Genomic DNA, 17,828 nt, shown 5'->3' with positions numbered 1-17,828 from the left:
CTCCTACTCAATTTGGATCGTTCGTACAATAGTTTGAAAGGGGAGTAAAAGAAGCAATTTTCATAAAACAACTAAATCCTTCATTAAACCGGTTTGGTGGGATGAGGTTCAATTTGGATCGTTCGTACAACAGCCTACTTAGGCAACATAGGATTAGTACTGCTGATGAGGTGATACCGGAGGAAGTGGGGCAATCAGGACAGTCGTCAGTCAGGACAATAGGAACAATCAGTGGGGCCGCAGGGAGTAGTCCTCTGCTCCCCCCAACCTGAGAGCAGGGGGGAAACTGCAACGCTTCCATGTTATTATGCAATTAAAAAAAAACCTTCAATCTTCTTCTGCTTTCAATTTTCACCTTTTAACACAAACGATTCAATCTTGTTTAACATTTCTAAAAAACCTGATTCATTTTCTCTGGATTCTAAGTAATTGTGGAAATCTTTTGGGGCATACTTGGCTTTGATTTCGTGTTGGATTCTCCTCAACAGCCACGATTGCCTTGTATTTCGTTCCGAGATCACAATTCTTTCGTTTTGCTATGGTTGAACGGTAGCAAAATTGCGTCTGCTGCACTGCAAGACGGGAGCTGGTCACGTGACTTGGTTACGTGACCAAGTCACGTGATCAAGTCAACCAATGGCGCGACTGATACAGATTTCAATAATGGTGGTACTGTCTAGAAACCCCCAAGCAAATATCGATTCACCTTAAACTGCTTTTGTATCGATATAAACATAGCAAAATGGCCGGCGGGAGATGAAAAAGAGCACCGTAGTAACCGGATTATCGTAAAAACCATGAATCGTACGAAACGGAACTAATTATACATAAAAAGACTAGAGATGTGCACGTGAAATGAAAATAGTATCATGATAAGCAGTATTATCAATATAAACGATATCGATATAACGAGACTTTACTTACATATTGATTTATATAGCGCTTTAACAACAGCTGAAGCTGTAACAAAGCGCTAACATGGACAAAAGGCAAATGCTGCTCCCTTGTGGAAGGGAGACCCCCGCAAGAAAAAACATAATTTGAACAAATTCAGGAATGGCGCTTCACGTCATACTTTTCAATACCCGAATAAATTGGGGAATGGCAGCGAATTAGTTAATAGTCGATTACTGACAGAGCAATTAATCTACATTTCCAGGCTATCAAAGACTCTCCACTACCACGAACAACCCAGGCTAATGTTAGCTGCTTGACGTATATGCAATCATGCTTTCTTAACGCAGACCACTACTTTCCTATGAGCCGGAGAATTTACGCAATATTTGGGCATGTGTAAGTCTCACGGAAAGAGGACAAAATACTTTCAATGCGCATAATTATCATCCATCCATGTTCTGATCCGCTTATATAGGCCACAGCTGTCTTTGGGAACAATTTGGAGTTTTCAATCAGCCTGCTATGCATGTTTTTTTGGAATATGGGAGGAAAGCAGAATACGCGGAGAACACCAACTAAAGCATGGGGAGAATAATTTCTCCCCATTCTGTAATTTCCTACAGCGCAGAGGGGATGATCTCTCACGGTCATGAATCAGTACTCTGAAACACTTACAAGGTGCCGGTGAAGCCATCCCGACACGTGCACTCTCCGCTGGCTTTATGGCAAGATCCTCCCGCCCCGCACTTGCAATTCTGCAGGCAGCCTTTCCCAAAAGTTCCAGCAGGACACGCCTCCTCGCAGTGGCGTCCAATGAAACCCGGCGGGCACTGACACGTCCCCTTGACCGGGTCGCACATTGCGCCATTGTCGCACTTGCACAGCTGGCCGCAGCCTGGGCCCCAGCGCTTGTCCTCACATGCTGAGGGGAGAAGGAGATGGGGAGATTATTTGGAGTCATTTGGTTCAAATGTGCCATGTTGGTGCTTTTCATCATTCCACCATCCGTTCATAAACAACAATTGTGCATGTCACCCGTAGGCCTTCAGTAGTGCTATGTCTGAATCACTCCACAGCTGCCAGTGTGGTGAGATCGACTAGAGCAGTGATTTTCAATCACTGTGCCGCGGCACACTAGTGTGCCGTGAGAAATCGTCAGGTGTGCCGTGAGAAACTACCCAATGCCCCTTTTTCAAATGTACAATTTTACAAACATTTATTAATCATTTTCTGCCAATATTATGTCATTGTCCTGTGTCCGCGCTGAAAAGACTGGGAGGGTAATTTAATATTCGTCCGTGTGGTAACACGTCAAAGATTGCCTCTTTCCTGCGAGATGGTTCGTGGTGTGCCGCAAAAAAATGCCAATGAAAAAAACGTGCCCTTGTTCAAAAAAGGCTGAAAAACACTGGACTAGAGGATGTCGTATAAATAAATTGTGACTTCAGAAACGTAAGAAATACTGTAATTGAACTGATTTTTTACTATGAACATGTGGATTCATGATAGCCTCATAAAATTGCAATATTATTTGCTATTTTTGCTAGCTTCGAAGCTGTACAACCTTTCTTAATGATGTCCATCTATTCTTCCGAATATCTACAAGTTTTCTTGAAAATGGCTTTAACAGTATATCTGGAACCAAATCCATTTCTTTTCCTCCTTTAGGCACAATTTGCGAAAACTCTGACGTTGCCACTGCCTTAGAACAGGCCTTGGATTGCTAACTCTAAATCTGATTGGTGAAAGCAACAGTTTCATCGACATTGATTTTTACGCTCCAGGGCCTGCAGAACTTATTGTGAAGGCTTACAGGTCGATTTCCGGCCCTGGTAACAAATTATGGCTGAAATGAGCTTGGTTAAATGCTTAAATGCAAAAACACACATCTGGAAGCAGTACAACAATAACAACAATAATAATACATTTCATTTATACGCACCTTTCAAAACTCTCAAAGGTCACTTTACAGTCACAAGATAAGTTTTTCTGTGGGTGAGCAGCAGCAGCCACATGCGCTAGCGTTCACTCAACCATGAATAACTCAAATAGATAGAAAGTTAGCTCGGTTATAGACAACTAATAGATAGCCAGCTAGATAGCTATCTCGCTAGATAGCTAATAGACAGCAAATATATAGCTAACAAATAGCAAACAGATAGCAAATAGATAGCTAGCTAGGTAGCCAGATAGACTGCCAGATCGATAGCCAGATAGCCAGCCAGCTAGCTCGATAGCTCAAGTGAGCAACATGATGTCAACAGACCGGGAACAACCCATTGTCTTAATGGGACATCATATTATGCATTTTCTCATGATAGTTCCTCTTTAAAAGTTAAATGTACTTTTTTTATTGCTTAAAAAATAAATAAAACAAAATGTGGTCTTGGGGGGAAAGCAATGAGAGGAAGTAAAATACCATTTGGAATTATTTAATAAGAATTCATAGACAAAATCTAATTCACATTAGTTTGTGATTCAGATATTTTAAGGTCAGAGTAGGCCTTGCAGGCCCTGACGGCCCACCGCTGGTTGAAACCATGACATTTCATCACTTGGGTGTTGCATTGACTTGTTTGGGTTCAAACCAATGAGAGATCCAGCTTGAGACTGATCAAATTGACATGTTTAAGGTGTCCCACAAAAAGTAAAACTGCCTTTTTTAACACATCATCCATCAGAATATGAACAAGAAGACTTTTAGAGTCTTCGTTTTGCCAAGAAATGGCCAATGTTGTATTTTCACAAATTGGTGGGAACATGTTTGCCCTTTTTCCATACTTTCCAGTAAAACTTGTTACACCAGTCCAATTAAAATCAAACATTTGCGACACTGAAGGTATGAGGGGAGCGGCGGGGCGAGGGAGAAGTTAGTTTTAAAAGCCTCCCTGCACTTTGCTCCATTTTGTGATCATTCATACCAGGAACCTTCCTGATTGAGAGTCTTTATCATCACTTATGGGAAAGGCGTTGATTTAGTACGACGTGGTACCACTTGATGATTTCATTGAGCATGTTTAACCACGATTAAATGAAAAACAGATTGCACAAATTGTGGTTTAGCAACCCCCCCCCCCCCCCAACCCCCCAGCTCTGTACATCTGTCAACCAACTTCTAGGGTGTCATTTTACCACCCTGGAGATTGAAAATTTCAGAGTGATTTGAATGGAGCTCACAAACTCGACTTTATCGAATGGTGGACATTCACACAGGGTTTGAGTTACTGAGAGCATGTTGTCCCTACGATGATGTCACTGATGGATGGGGTGTCTGTCACATGAAAAATAGTGCCAAAGATTTCTTTTTGACCTCTGTGGATGTTATTTTCAAACCACTCGGTAATCTGAATTGAGGTTCGGTAATCTGAATTGAGGCTAGAGTCATTTTTTTGTTGTTGTAGCGCTATGGTGCGCAAAATATGTTCTACTCAATCCAAATTTGGCCCGGACTGAGCTGCATCGCCAGTGTTTATGCAGCCAATGTTATTGCGTCTTCTCGTCTAAATGGATCGGCAGAGTGGGGTGGGGGGTGTCAGCTCTGTCATGTTGAGTAATGAGAAATTCAGCTGGTGTACACCATTGTGTTTACGCAGCCCTTCTCATTCAGATTTACTGATGTGACTCAGTGGAAAATAAAGTAAGAAACAAATAGTAGAGGATGATATGTGCAGCGACAATCCCACACTTAAGTACTCCAGAAAATGTAATTGCCACCTCAATAAATCCATTAAAATAATCAAAAGAAGATAATAATAACTAAAATTAGGACAGCAGATGGTAAAATGAATTGCTTTCTCAAAAGGCAAACCACAGGAATCAACAAAAGAAACATTATTAGGGTCGCAGCAATAGAGTGAGACAAGAAACTAACTAAATTAAAGTCATATCTTGAGATGTATACCCTCCGCACCTTGCCCACCACCTTTTACAGCTACTCCCCTCAGGCAGGTGGAGACAAATTCCTTGTGTGTTCTTGGCCAATAAAGATGCTTCTGATTCTGATTCTGATATCAAACCAATTTATGCTCCTTTTTAACCAATAATATAAAAGGGTTAATTTTGGTCATTCAATGAGCCTCGTTTTGATGAGCGCGATGTGTCTGCCCGGTGAAAGTGTAATAAAATTATGTTGAAAATGATCACTCAGCTCATGTTAATAGGCAGACATATTTTTGAAGGTAAAAGAATAGGTGCCACTGAGTTTTTTTTTTAAATAGTCTACATGTTCTACTCCATCAATTGAGTTGGTTCTCTAAAGGTGTCCCGCAGGGTTCAGTATTAGGACCTGTTTTAGGACTTCAGCACAGTATTGGAGAAGATAACAAAGTTAGATACACCATAAAATTGGTTCAAAATAATAAGAGGTTTCTCAGGAAAGTACATGGTAGAGTATATGAAAAGAGAAAGGAAAAGAAATGAGAAAGGAGAAGACGTAAGGAGAAGAAAGTAGCGTTAGCGCAGAGCGCCGATGTGTATGTGCAACTGTCGCGGCTTGGAATTGAAGCGGATTTACATTGGACAGGAGATGTGAGTCTTTTTGTCAATAGATGCTACAGCTTTGTGTTTGCTTTCAACATTTAGCTTGTAGCAGACATTTCACCATGACGTCCCTGATGCACTGGTGAAAAGGATGTTTTGATCCTCTCCTCATTCATCTAGAACTGCTTCATACAACAAAGATGGTGCAGAAAAATGCTTGAGATTGAATGACTGTCTGTTTCTTTTGTGTTGCGTCACATTATTTGTTAGTTTTTTGTTGTTTTGACTTCAAAATGGCGTCGCAAGAATGGCTGCCTTTACAGCAGCTCCTGTATTTTGTTCCATCCATCCATCCATCCATCCATCCATCCATCCATCCATCTTCTGACCATCTCCAAACCATTCATGCTTGTGAGTTGTTTTTTTTCTGGTTTTGACAGTGTCAAATGCTGTAAATGGGTGATGGATTTTATTTATGATCAAACCCAAAAATGGAAAAAAAAATCCCAGTATTAATCTTTCGCATGGAATTCGTCATATTTCAACCGACATTGCTCGCTTGATACACATTTTCCTGTAATAGCTCCTCTCGCTCAAACATCCAAACCACAGAAGCGCATTTTGGAAACTGCTTCAAAATCAGCTACGGCGCTATGCTAACTTTTCAGTCATTTCAAATGAGATTTTAATCGTTGCTTGTTTTCGTCAATGTGCATTGAAACGATGAGCACTGAGTACAAAACCATTAGTCGCTTTTTAACATTAAGTGATATCATTTTATGCATGAAGCAAGGTTGCCCATGGTCGAATATGACTGTTCGGCAGCACCATCCATCCTCCATCATTTTCGATCGCTCTTCATGCTTACTTGCAAATCTCAAAAAGCCCTCTTCTCCAATTTCACAGACGAAGATGACTCCATATGCAGAGTGTTCTCCAAAACAGAAAATGAAGGGCAAGCAAAAAGGTGCAAAAAAACAAGAAAAAAAGAGGTTGAAGGGTACACAGGGAGCAAAAGGCAAGATGGAGAAACTGTGAATATGAGAAAGTGTGGCCTCACTTTTTCCGTTTCCTCATCATCAAGACAGCAACTGGTACCCGTTAAAGCTAATTCTCTCTCTGCTGCACAGGGAAAAAAAACAATAATAAAGCGGCGTACTTTTGACCCAACTAAGGCAGGCTGTGGAAAATAACCACACAGGCCAATGATATGAAGTTTTGCTTTCACTCTTGATTAAAGAAAAATAACTCGGTTGTGTTTTGGTGACGTCCTGAACAAAAAAGAAACATGTTCATTTCATTCGCACAGGAAAGCGTAAGGAAAAAACACAAACAGAGAAGCATTTTTGGTATTTGTTTTTGAATGTTACTATAGCAGGAATATAATAGGATTACACTCCTTAAACTCATAATTTACATAGAGGCTTGTTGAGTGGCATCCCACAGGGATGACAACTAATATCCCCTGTCATTGAGGTTTCAAAGAAGCCCATTCGGGTTTGTGATAGGTAAACTATTCCTTCACTATGTCCACCAGGGATCACTATTAGATGAGATTGGATTAGATTATATTAGATTAGCCTTTATTAGGCTCACGCAGGAGAAATTTGCATTTCACAGCAGCAAAGTGATGAAAGGAAGAGTAAAGGAAAAGAATCAGAATCAGAATCATCCTTATTGCCAAGTATGTAGAACACACAAGGAATTTGTTTCCGGTAGAAGAAGTAGAAAAATAAAATACAGGAGCTGCTGTCAAGGCAGCCACTCTTGAAGTCAAAAGAACACACACAAAAAAACCAAAATAAATAACATGACAACACAAACACACACAACACAACACAAAGCAGTTCTAGATGAAAGAGGAGAGGATCAAAGTGTCCTTTTCACCAGTGGATCAAGGACATCATGATGGAATCTGCACTTCTACTACAAGCTAAATGTTCGAAGCAAACACCAAGCTGTAGCATCCATTGACGAGAAGAGATTGTCTCACGTCTCCTGTCCAATGTAAATCCGCTTCAATTCCAAGCTGCGACAGTTTCTTTCTGAATTTACCTTGATTAGTCTCACAGTGGAGGAATTTACATTTCACAACAGCAAAGTTATGAAAGGAAGATGAAAGGAATGAAAGAAGTAGAAAAAAAGTGACTCTCGCAGCATTTTAACATAAGATACAATATACACACACGCAACTCAAGTGATTATCTTCTTCCAAAACTAAAATACATGAATTCACTTTGCCATTCCCATTGAAGAAAGAGCCTGGTGTTTGTAATGGCCGCGAGCCACTTTGACTGACGCAGAGATGTTGTTCCCTGTTGCGTCTACGCTGTTTACTAATGTTCAATGTTTGCGCATGGTGTCAGTCACATTAGTCGCTGGGATTAAGGGAGGAGATATATATATATTTTTAAAGTTTTCCTACCGCTGGAGCAGTCATCGCCTCGCCAACCTCCCTCACATTGACAGCGATCCGGTGCCAGGCAGCGGCCATGAACGCACTCCTTGGTGCAGCGAGCTGCGCAGACGAAACGCAGACGAAGGCAAATAACGACACCGCGGGAGGAAATGTATCACAACATGTCATCACATGGACACAACATGTCGTTATGCATAATGATATGTTTATTAGCTGGTTTAAAAAAACGCCCTTGTTTAGAAAGAAGGATCTTTTAGAAGTCGTGACCAGACTTCAGACCAGTTATACAAGTCTCGCCTTTGTGACATGTTACATGAGAGGGTTCCGGTCAATGAAGGTACTGTTTTCTTTGCCAATTTTTGATTGTGTGTTGCACTTTTTTATAGAAGTCACCACAGGAGTTATATGAGGTAATACGTACTATAATCACACAAAATGCAACCAATATAAAAAATGTATTTTTACTTACGAACGCATTTGTTGCGGCTTTCATAATAGCCCGGGCAGCACTGGTAGCGTTTGCGGTAGTCTGTCTTGACGGCCTGCCTGTAAGCAGTCTTGTAGGTGATTCTGAATAAAAAACAACAACAGATCAAAATCAGTGTATCATTAATGTCAATGAGTCCTTCCCTACTGACCTGAACACGATCGCAAGTTTGTACCCACATTGCCCAGGTCAATTGTGACATTTCATAGTCCACTGCCATTAGTCGTTTAGTGATAGAAAATAGACAGAATAGAAGTTTATTCAAAAGTTTCACGCCACCGAACACAAGGCCCACAATGGAAGCACAGAAAATCCGGGGTCAATCTGAGGTGAACGGGCACAGCCTGTTAAACTGTCATCCTCAGGTAGGAGATCTGGCCTTGGGCAGAATTTAGGACTTGGTAACTCCTTCACAGGAAGAGCTCATTAGCAATGTTACAAATCTATCAGTTCATGGAAAGACAACCCATTAAAATGGCTACGTTCTGTTGGTTTATGGATGTTGGTGCTTGTACCATGAGATGTCCAGGAGCATGGTATTCAAATCGTGAAGAATGTATTTTACTAATGTATCGCTTAAAGGACAACCGACCTCTCCGGACAAGTTGTGTCCATAATTTGTAAAATGGCTTCAAACGACTTCTACTGAGCGTATTTTACAAAGATTCCACCGCATATAGCTATATTTTACGTTTTAAAACTCGTGCTGAATATTCGGGAAGTCTTGTTTTTGAGTTGGCGACGAGTCCGTACGTGACGTCACTGAAGGAACGAACTTGACCAATAAAAAGAACACATTGTAGCAGTCCTTCCATCACGTCAATACTTGTTTGGTCTGAAAACCTCATGTTGCAGCAGAAAGAGCCACAAGAGGGCGTCCAAGCTCCATGGAAGGAATTTATCAGCCTGTGGAAACGGGCTGATTGATTCCACACAACAGCTCGGTGGCCATTTTCTGCCTCTTTTTGGGTGAGATTTCCCCCCAATGTTGTCTCAAAATGGCACGGAATAAATTCTTTAATCGATTGCAAACCTGTATGCTTTCCTCTTCAGAACTATTTGAATCATATTCATAACTGGATGTGTAACAAGAAAGCATATTCTCCGAATCTGAAGCCATTGTATTGATTCTCCAGCAATGCAAGACGTCTTAGCGTGACGTCACGAACTGCGGGCGGGACTTTCTGAAAATGGCCAATTCGCAGCTCAATTTTTTGGGACACTTTAAGTCCTTTTTATTGGTGTTTTGCATTTGAATAAAAATATCATAATGCGTGTTTTGGGTATTTTAGATGCTATAAAACGTTTTTCTGATGTCAGTTATAGGAAACAAAAAAGTGACGTCGGTTGTCCTTTAAATGTGCATATACTTTCAATAAACAGCTTGGCAGAGGGCTGCAAAGGTTGGGCGTTGGTCAAAGAAGTACACACGAAGTGGCTTCATGAAAACTGCGCCCCCTGCCGGAAGTAAAAGACAATCTTCCTGTGTTCAAGCCTTTGTTCACACTGTCCTAACAAATCTCTGACATTACATCACCTGTGTCGGGGGCATCTGTAGTTGTTCCGGGGGTCCGAACAAGGTTCCTCAGTCACATGGTCGTAAGGATGCGAGTAAGACTCCTTGACGGAGGTTGTGAAGCTGAACAGAAGCAAGAAACACAAAATGAAGCAGCTCAGAGTTGAAACTCTGAAAAAGTCAATTGAAGTAGGCATGAATCATTTTAAAGGGACTCATGGAAATTTGTCAAATACGTACATACATCATGATGCTAAGCTAACAGCATACTGTACAGATCGGACAGCAAAACACAGATACGTCTCCTATTTGTCTCATTAAATTACCATTTTGGGTTAATATTGGCATGGCACAATTTTCCAGAAGCTTTTCTTGACAGATAACACTGGCGATGAGGATGACTTCATATTAGCGCTAGCTAGAGCCACGAATCTGATAGTCCCCTTGTGTTAGGGGCATAATATTAGCATTAGTACTTTGAGCTAACAACATCATGAGCATATTTTTGAATATAAGAACGCTTTGATAAAAATGGACAAAATATGTTTGGTATTAATTAATTTTATTAATTCATTTTTAGACTGATTGAAAGTATGTGGGACAAAGTCTAGCTTCATCCAGAGCCATGATTAGTAACTAGGCCTCACGTTAGCATTTCAGCTAGCTAGCATAGCAGTATTTTATGTAATATATTAATATAATATATTTCTTAGCTTGGAGCAAACAAGGATGGTATTGATTTTGAACTATATTTATTTAGTTCATAAATACGGGGCTTTATTAATTGTTAACTCATTCACTGCCATTCACAAATTTATTCGCGAATTGAAGATATGACATAGAGCGTCATTCCCAAATTTGTTCGGGTTTTGTTTTTTCTTGTTTGGGTGCCCATAAAGCGCTGGCCATAGCCTATGGCAATGTTTTTTCCCTTCCATGAGGGAGCAGCATTTCCCTTTTTTTCCATATAATTTAGGAATTAACTCTTTTTCTGATGAAAAAAGAGAGTGTAACGTTTATAACGCCGTATTGAATGTTTATGTAGTCCTAAAACTCTATATAAATATTCTGTGGGTCCTAGAATTCGAGTGACAATGACAAAAACCCTGGCACTGGAGTGGGCACATTTTGAGTGAATGTGAAGCATAATAAATTAAGCTTGTGTATGAAATGCGATACATCAATAAAGCTGCCTATCTTTAACCCCCGCCTCAAAACTAACTTGTACTCTTTGGCATTTGACTCAGCATGATTCAAACTTGATATTAGTTTGATTCCATGGTGCTTTGTACTATCTTTGTGACTGTTTTATTTCCTGTATATAATAGTTGTCCATGTTAAGCGCTTTGTTACAGCTTCAGCTGTTGTTAAAGCGTTATATAAATCAATATGCAGTGCATTGTATTGTATTGTATTGCCTTATCTTCTCTAAATTGTTCCTTTTATGTTATATCTCTTTATCGCAGAACATATCACCCCGCAATAATGTCTCTTCATTTCTTGGCTTGGAATTCACCAAACAAGGATCTAAAAAGCCAGAGAAAGTGATATAACATTCTAAGTGCTGCGCTTTGCTCCCCTGTCCTCTCCATCATGTCAAATGCCGGGTGAGAAACTATGCGTTCACCTCGTGACACCGGCAGTAGCGGCAATTGGTTTGTTTGAGCCAAGCGGGCCTCACCTCTCCCATAGGCTGCACACATTGGGGTCCCTCGGATTGAGCGAGTAGGCCAGGCTAAGCAGGAAGCAGAGAAGAAGTAGGACGTCCACGCTGTGCGCGGTCGACATGATCCTGAATGCATTAGAAGGGAAAAGCAAATATTTAGATAATTATCTAAAAATGAAAAAAAAAAAACATTACAAACAGTCAGTTCAATCTGTAATATAACAGGAGGGGCGGTGGGGTGGAGGGTTGAGGGGTTAATATGCAATATACTGTATCGATGGTTGCTCTAAAAACACACACACACAATATTTAAAAAGAACATGATTTTTTGCAACAATTTTGATGTTGATTCTTTTACTTTTAATTCAATTTACATACACCACATGTTGCTGTGTTCAAATTACAAAAATAACACAAATATGCATATTAAATTGAAAAAAAAAACTAATTTTGCATTGTATCCCCCCCTCCCAAACAACCAAAAACATCTTCCACATTACACCTACATTCTAAAACATTTTACTTTTATTTTTGTCCAAGATTAACCCATTCACTGCCAGGCGATGTGCAAAAATGTGTCCAATCCAGTGCTAGGGTTTTTGTCATTTTCACTCAAATTCCTGGACCCGCAGAATATTGAGTTTTAGGACTACATAAACATTCAATGCAGCGTAAAAAACATTAGACTCTTTTCTTTCATCAGAAAAAAGTCAGTTAATTCCTAAATTATATGGGTATGGAGTTATTTCAGCCTGAAATAGGGGCGGCTGTACAAAATACAATACAGAACATAGCAATTGCCGTACAAAAGGCAAAAGCTGTCCCCTAGCGGAAGGTAAAAAAACATAGCCAGAGGTCTGACCAGCGCTTTATCTGGACCCCTTGCAAGAATAACCAAAACCTGAACAAATTCAAAGAATAGCGCTCCACATCATATTTTCAATTCCCGAAAACATTCGGGAATGGCAGTGAATGAGTTAAAATAGGTCTATATGATGTATTAGACAGCATCATGTATGAATATGTGCAAAATACAACCAAGAAAATGTACAAATTGAAGAAGCTAAAAATTGTGCTTGATTTTTTTTTCTTCTCCAACAATGGGCCAATTTTAAGCCATGACAAAATAGGTTTAAGCTTTGTAATTCATGAGTTTTGCAGAAACTGTAAAACTGGCCACCAGAATCCACCCCACAAAACGCTAACAGCCTGACACAGCAGATGAAGACGAGTCAAAAAGGAAAAGGGAGGCGAGGTCAGGAAACGTGACTCCCAACTTCATTCTGACCTCAATCCATCAGAAGCTCATCTCCCTTCTCTCTCCTTGCTTTTGGTCTTGCTGTCCCGGTGCTCGATCCAGCAGCATCTGGATTTCATCACACGTCGTCATCAACCCGAGAGAGAGCAAGAGCAACACGGGGACCCTATTAGGTTCTCAGGGAACGAGAGGGAGACGTTACCTCCCCCTGCTCCCCCTCATACCTTCCTTCATTCTCACTACTGAAAATAAAAAAATCGCTGAGGTGTTAAGACTTATGGGGGGGGGGGGAGTTAAAGTAATATCACAACAGCTCTGTGCATTGCTGTGTTGACATGAGATTTGTGGGGCCGGTTGTTGTGTACTGATTTATGTCGCGATTGATCAAAAGAACTCTCTCAGTAGCCAAAATAGATCAAGTACACGAGTACAGTACAGTACATAAAGTATGAGCAGCGAGAACAAAGTTCGTCCATGTAAAAATAAATCAATAAACAAACAAATAAATAAATACATAGATAAATACATAATAATGCAGATGAATAAAGCAAATGAATGAATAAGTAAATCAATAAATAGAGCTGACAAATAAATGAATAAATAAACTAAACAAACAACTAAATAAAGAAATAAATACATACATACAGCAAATAAATCAATAAATAAACAAATAAACAAATAAATAAATAATCAAGCAAATGAATAAATAATGCAAATAAATAAGTACATAAATAAATAAAGCAGAGAAGTAAATACATAAATACATAAATAAAGCTGGCAAAAAAATGAATAAATAAATAAACCAATCTTTTCATTTCGGTTTTTCCCACAAATAAACTAATAAAGAAATAAATAAACAACGCTGACAAATAAATAATAAGCACAGATAAAACATAAGTAAACAAACATAAATAAATACATAAATACACAAGTACAGTACATAAAGTATGAGCAGCGAGAAGAATGTTAGTCCACGTGTAAATAAATAAATAAATAAGTACAAATACATAAATAAATAATAGTTTGTATTACTACTCTTAAAAAGTATCAATAATAATAATAATAATAATAATAATAATAATAATAATAATAATAATAATAATACGTTTGATTTATAAGCGCCTTTCAAAACTGTTACAGTCACAGGATATTTTTTCTGAGGGTGAGCAGCGATAGCCACATGCGCCAGCCCCAAATTTACTTCAGCAAAAGGACAGTAAATGTAATTCCAAAAGTCTTCTGCTTCAAACAAAATGTCTGACTTCTTTGTCGAGGTTTTTTCATGCATCCGACAATGAGATGCGCACCTAATTCCGTGTTGATGAATAAAACATATGTCAGGAGCAAAATGTTTTGAACAAACGTTGAAACTGCTGCTTCAAACTCAAGTGGCAGACATTCTGTTCAAATCCAGGCAGTGTCAAGTTTTGTGTTTTTTCTCAATTGTGTTGCCCTACCATCTCTCTCGGCCACTCGTGTCTTGTCCAGGTGCTCCTCATTGTCTAGTCGCTTTGTTTGTATTTAGTTGCCTGTATACTTTCAGTGTTTGTCCGGTCATTGTACAATGTGCAAAACATATGTTTAAAAAAAAATGCATGAGTGTACGCATGAATCAGAGCAGATTACTTTTGTACGTCTCAATCAATGCAAAAATGTTGGGAGTAACAAATGACTTGCTCTCCACGGCATTCTATAAATATACAAATAAGTATAAACAAGAGCTGCTGTTGGAAAAAGATCACCCTCCCTGATCAACAAATCTGATGATCAGAATCAGAATCAGTAAGCCTTTAATAGTCTCACCATGGGGAAATTGGACATTTCTGATAATCAGGCCATGACTCAACAATCAGAAGAACTTCATGAAAAGTGAGCTGCATATACTCGGCAACAAAGACAAAGCCCAAAAAATGTTAAAGCAGTGTTAAAAAAAAAGGTTCTAGGGTGGCCTGGTGCATCGATGCCCATTTGCTACTGTGCTTTGCATGCCACTGTATCTGTCACTGCCCGGCATCCAAGTAGTTGCTGTTGAATAGGGGTGTCAAATTCATTTTTTGCCGCGGGCTACATTGTAGTAACAGTTTCCTTTCAAGGGCCGTTATGAATTTGGGGAAGCCATACGAATGTTTAATCCCCTCCACATATTACATATAGAACGCACCGTCAAGGCCTGCAAATCCTTCTCTGCTGGCTTAAAAATATCTGAATCAGGGACTGGTGTAAATACATTTTGTCCATAAATTCTTATTAAATAATTCCAAATTGTCATTCAGCTTGCTCCTATTACTGTTCCCCTGTTGCGCTGCTTCAAGATGTGTGTTTTAATATTTAAGCCTTTAACCAATCACATTTCAGCCATCATTTGTTACCAAGGTCAGAAATTTACCTGGATGCCTTCACAATCAGTTCTGCAGGCCCTGGAGCATCAAATATGTCAATCAAACTGTTGCTCTAACCAATCAGATTTTGAGTTACAAAAGGGGTACCAAAGCCTTTTTGAAGGTGCTGGTCAACACCAGAGTTTTTGCAAACTGATTGGCTCACCATTAGCCAATCATAGTTTGCGAAAACTGTTCTGATCGCAAATCGCGAGTGACAAGAGCATACTGGCCAGAGCTAGCACACTGTATCGGTAGCAAGCTGTGTAAGTAACTATAACGTGTTGATTCAATAGCAGTTTTGTCAACCCACAATGGCTGAGGGAGGAGAAATTGATTTGGTTGGAGATTTACTGTTAGTTATTTTTAAGACGGACTTTTCAAGAAAGGTCGGTCAGTTATTTCCTGGCTAATGGTACCATCTAGTTGACTTGTAATAAATCAAACCACATCTTTTCAGCCTGGATTGATTCAGACAGCACTACTGAAGGGCTAGCGATGAAATCCATGGCCCGCCACTGTGAATAACTAGTTTTCAATTTTAAAGTCCAGAATAATGACTGTTATTGTGGTTTACATGTGACAATTTGAAATATTGGTTCAGACTTTTGCAAGTACCATGGCGCTAGACATGCTTGATTTGCTTTCGCGGGCTGAATATAATGATATGGCGGACTAGATTTGGCCCCCGGACCTTGACTTTGACACCAGTGGCGTAGAGCACCCCACGTTCCAAAGTTTGTTTTACTCTTGCATACAACCAATTGTGAGCAAAGAAAAAGGTGTCACGCCACCTTTTCAGGCGTAATCCCCAGGTCCTTAGTCTCTTCACTGTTGCGCCTCACCACTATTGTTTAGTTGCCGATGTCGCTAAAAAGCGTAAGATAATGTGTACTGCGGTCCGTTTGATGTGTTGGTGCGCAATAAACACACGCATGAGCGCCTCGTGTCAGTGATTTGCACGTGCGAGATTGACGGATATCACAGATGAAAGAATCTTACTCTCGCAGAGGAGTTAATTGACTCTGGGTCGACAAAAAGAGATTTGAGAGAAAAGTGAGGGGAAGCATATGGCTCCTATTAGTGGACTCGTCAACTCAACGGGTTGTATTTTTCATTCGCTTTACTTCTTAATTGCGTTTCATTCGAGAAAAGGTTCCAAACCGCACGTGAGATTCTTGAATGCTGACAAACTTGAAAGACAAGTTGTTTTGGAGTTCGAAAGGAAATCTGGGTAGGGAGCGGTTGGGGGTTGTGGTAGTTGCAGGTAGACAAGCTGAACTCCAGGTGGTGTTGTCATCATGTGGAGGAAAGTTGAGCTCTTGGAGCAGACGACTTTGATTCTTCTTGGAAAAGAAGGTTTTTCTCCTGGACTGTTTTTCCAATTATATTCTTCGGGGTAGCAGCTAACGGGCGTTGTGAACTGCTTTTCTGCTGCTTTTCACACGGGACATCGGAGGCACGATAATCGGCCTTCGTTTGTACATGACTCCCACAGCCGACAGGGTTCACACAGTCACCGCGACTTGCCACGTTCAGATAATTACATGTGACATTTGCCTTTAACACGAAGCTCCCTGGGTAGGGAATATTGGGTTTTAGATTTCAGTTTCTCTGCACAATTAGTTGTCTGCTGACGTCTGCACGATGACTGCTTGTTGGAAAAAGCATGGAAAAATGTCACATTGATAGCCAGCGTAAAAGCCATATTCTCTCCATTCATCAATCCATCTACGTTTGAATCCGCTTATCCTTAACTCATTCACTGACAGACATGTGCAAAAATGTGTCCACTCCAATGCCAGGGTTTTTGTCATTGTCAATCCAATTCCAGGACACACAGAATATTGAGTTTTAGGACTAAATAACCATTCCATGCAGCGTAAGAAACGTTAGACTATGTTCTTTCATCAGAAAAAATGAGTTAATTCCTAAATTATATGGGTCTGGAGTTATATGAGCTTGAAATGAGGGCGGATGTCCAAAATACAAAACATTACATACATATTGGTCTATATAGCGCTATAACACTTGAATCTGGAAAAAAGCGCTAACATGGAAAAGAAGGAAATGCTGCCCCCCTTGTGGCAAGAAAAACATTGCCAGAGGCCATGTCCACCGCTTTATCGGCAACCAAGCATGAAAAAAAAACATCCTGAACTAGTTGCCATCAAATCTTGCAACCACATCTTGGGAAAATTTTGAGTGTTCCATTAAGCTACAGTACCATGTATGTTCTTGGAATATGAGAGAAAAGTACCCAGAAAAAAAACCCACGTAGGCACAGAGAGAAGACACAAAATCTACAGAGTACAGTATTGGAATGGACCCCTGAAATTCGGCACGCTTGTGCAGCAAAATGAGAACCAGGCAAATGAAAAAAGTCTATTTCCGAAAACCACAAACTGTAGCTCAATACGCATAAACATTAAATTCAATAACAAATGTTTTTGGAGAGGAAAAAAATCAATTCAAATTGTATCAAGACAGGTTTAATCCAAGCCAGATGCTCCTACCATATGAACCCTGGTTCTTTCCTTCAAAAGGGCATGATGTAAATCACCAGTCGATTTACGTCGATGAAATATACAATAGTAACCAATGGTAGCCAATAGAATGCTTTTAGTGGTGTGATGCAATAAGATTTGACGATGGGCGGCTCAGAGTACAGAGGATGCCCATTGGTATCCCACAGGGGTCAATTTTAGGTCCCTCAAAATATTCATTT

At 39.9% G+C, this 17,828-nt stretch overlaps 1 protein-coding gene across 3 annotated transcripts in view; it reads right to left on the bottom strand.

Annotated features, from left to right (window-relative positions):
- pear1 (platelet endothelial aggregation receptor 1) overlaps positions 1-17,828 on the bottom strand; it is a 61,776-nt gene that overhangs the window by 18,143 nt on the left and 25,805 nt on the right. For all 3 annotated transcript variants that reach the window (XM_088997806.1, XM_088997805.1, XM_088997807.1), the window contains exons 3-7: positions 11,480-11,590; positions 9,820-9,921; positions 8,265-8,365; positions 7,802-7,894; positions 1,573-1,819 (exon numbers count right to left, since the gene is read on the bottom strand). In XM_088997806.1, coding sequence (XP_088853932.1) covers positions 1,573-1,819; positions 7,802-7,894; positions 8,265-8,365; positions 9,820-9,921; positions 11,480-11,586 — 650 coding nt within the window. In that variant the 5' untranslated portion in view covers positions 11,587-11,590. The remainder of the gene's footprint in view (positions 1-1,572; positions 1,820-7,801; positions 7,895-8,264; positions 8,366-9,819; positions 9,922-11,479; positions 11,591-17,828) is intronic.

This window comes from Hippocampus bargibanti, linkage group LG06 (genome assembly GCF_051943395.1).
Source record: "Hippocampus bargibanti isolate YZ-2025 linkage group LG06, ASM5194339v1, whole genome shotgun sequence".
NCBI classification, from domain to species: Eukaryota; Metazoa; Chordata; class Actinopteri; order Syngnathiformes; family Syngnathidae; genus Hippocampus; species Hippocampus bargibanti.
Note: the sequence above shows the minus strand (reverse complement) of the source record. Positions and strands in the feature narration are given on the sequence as shown.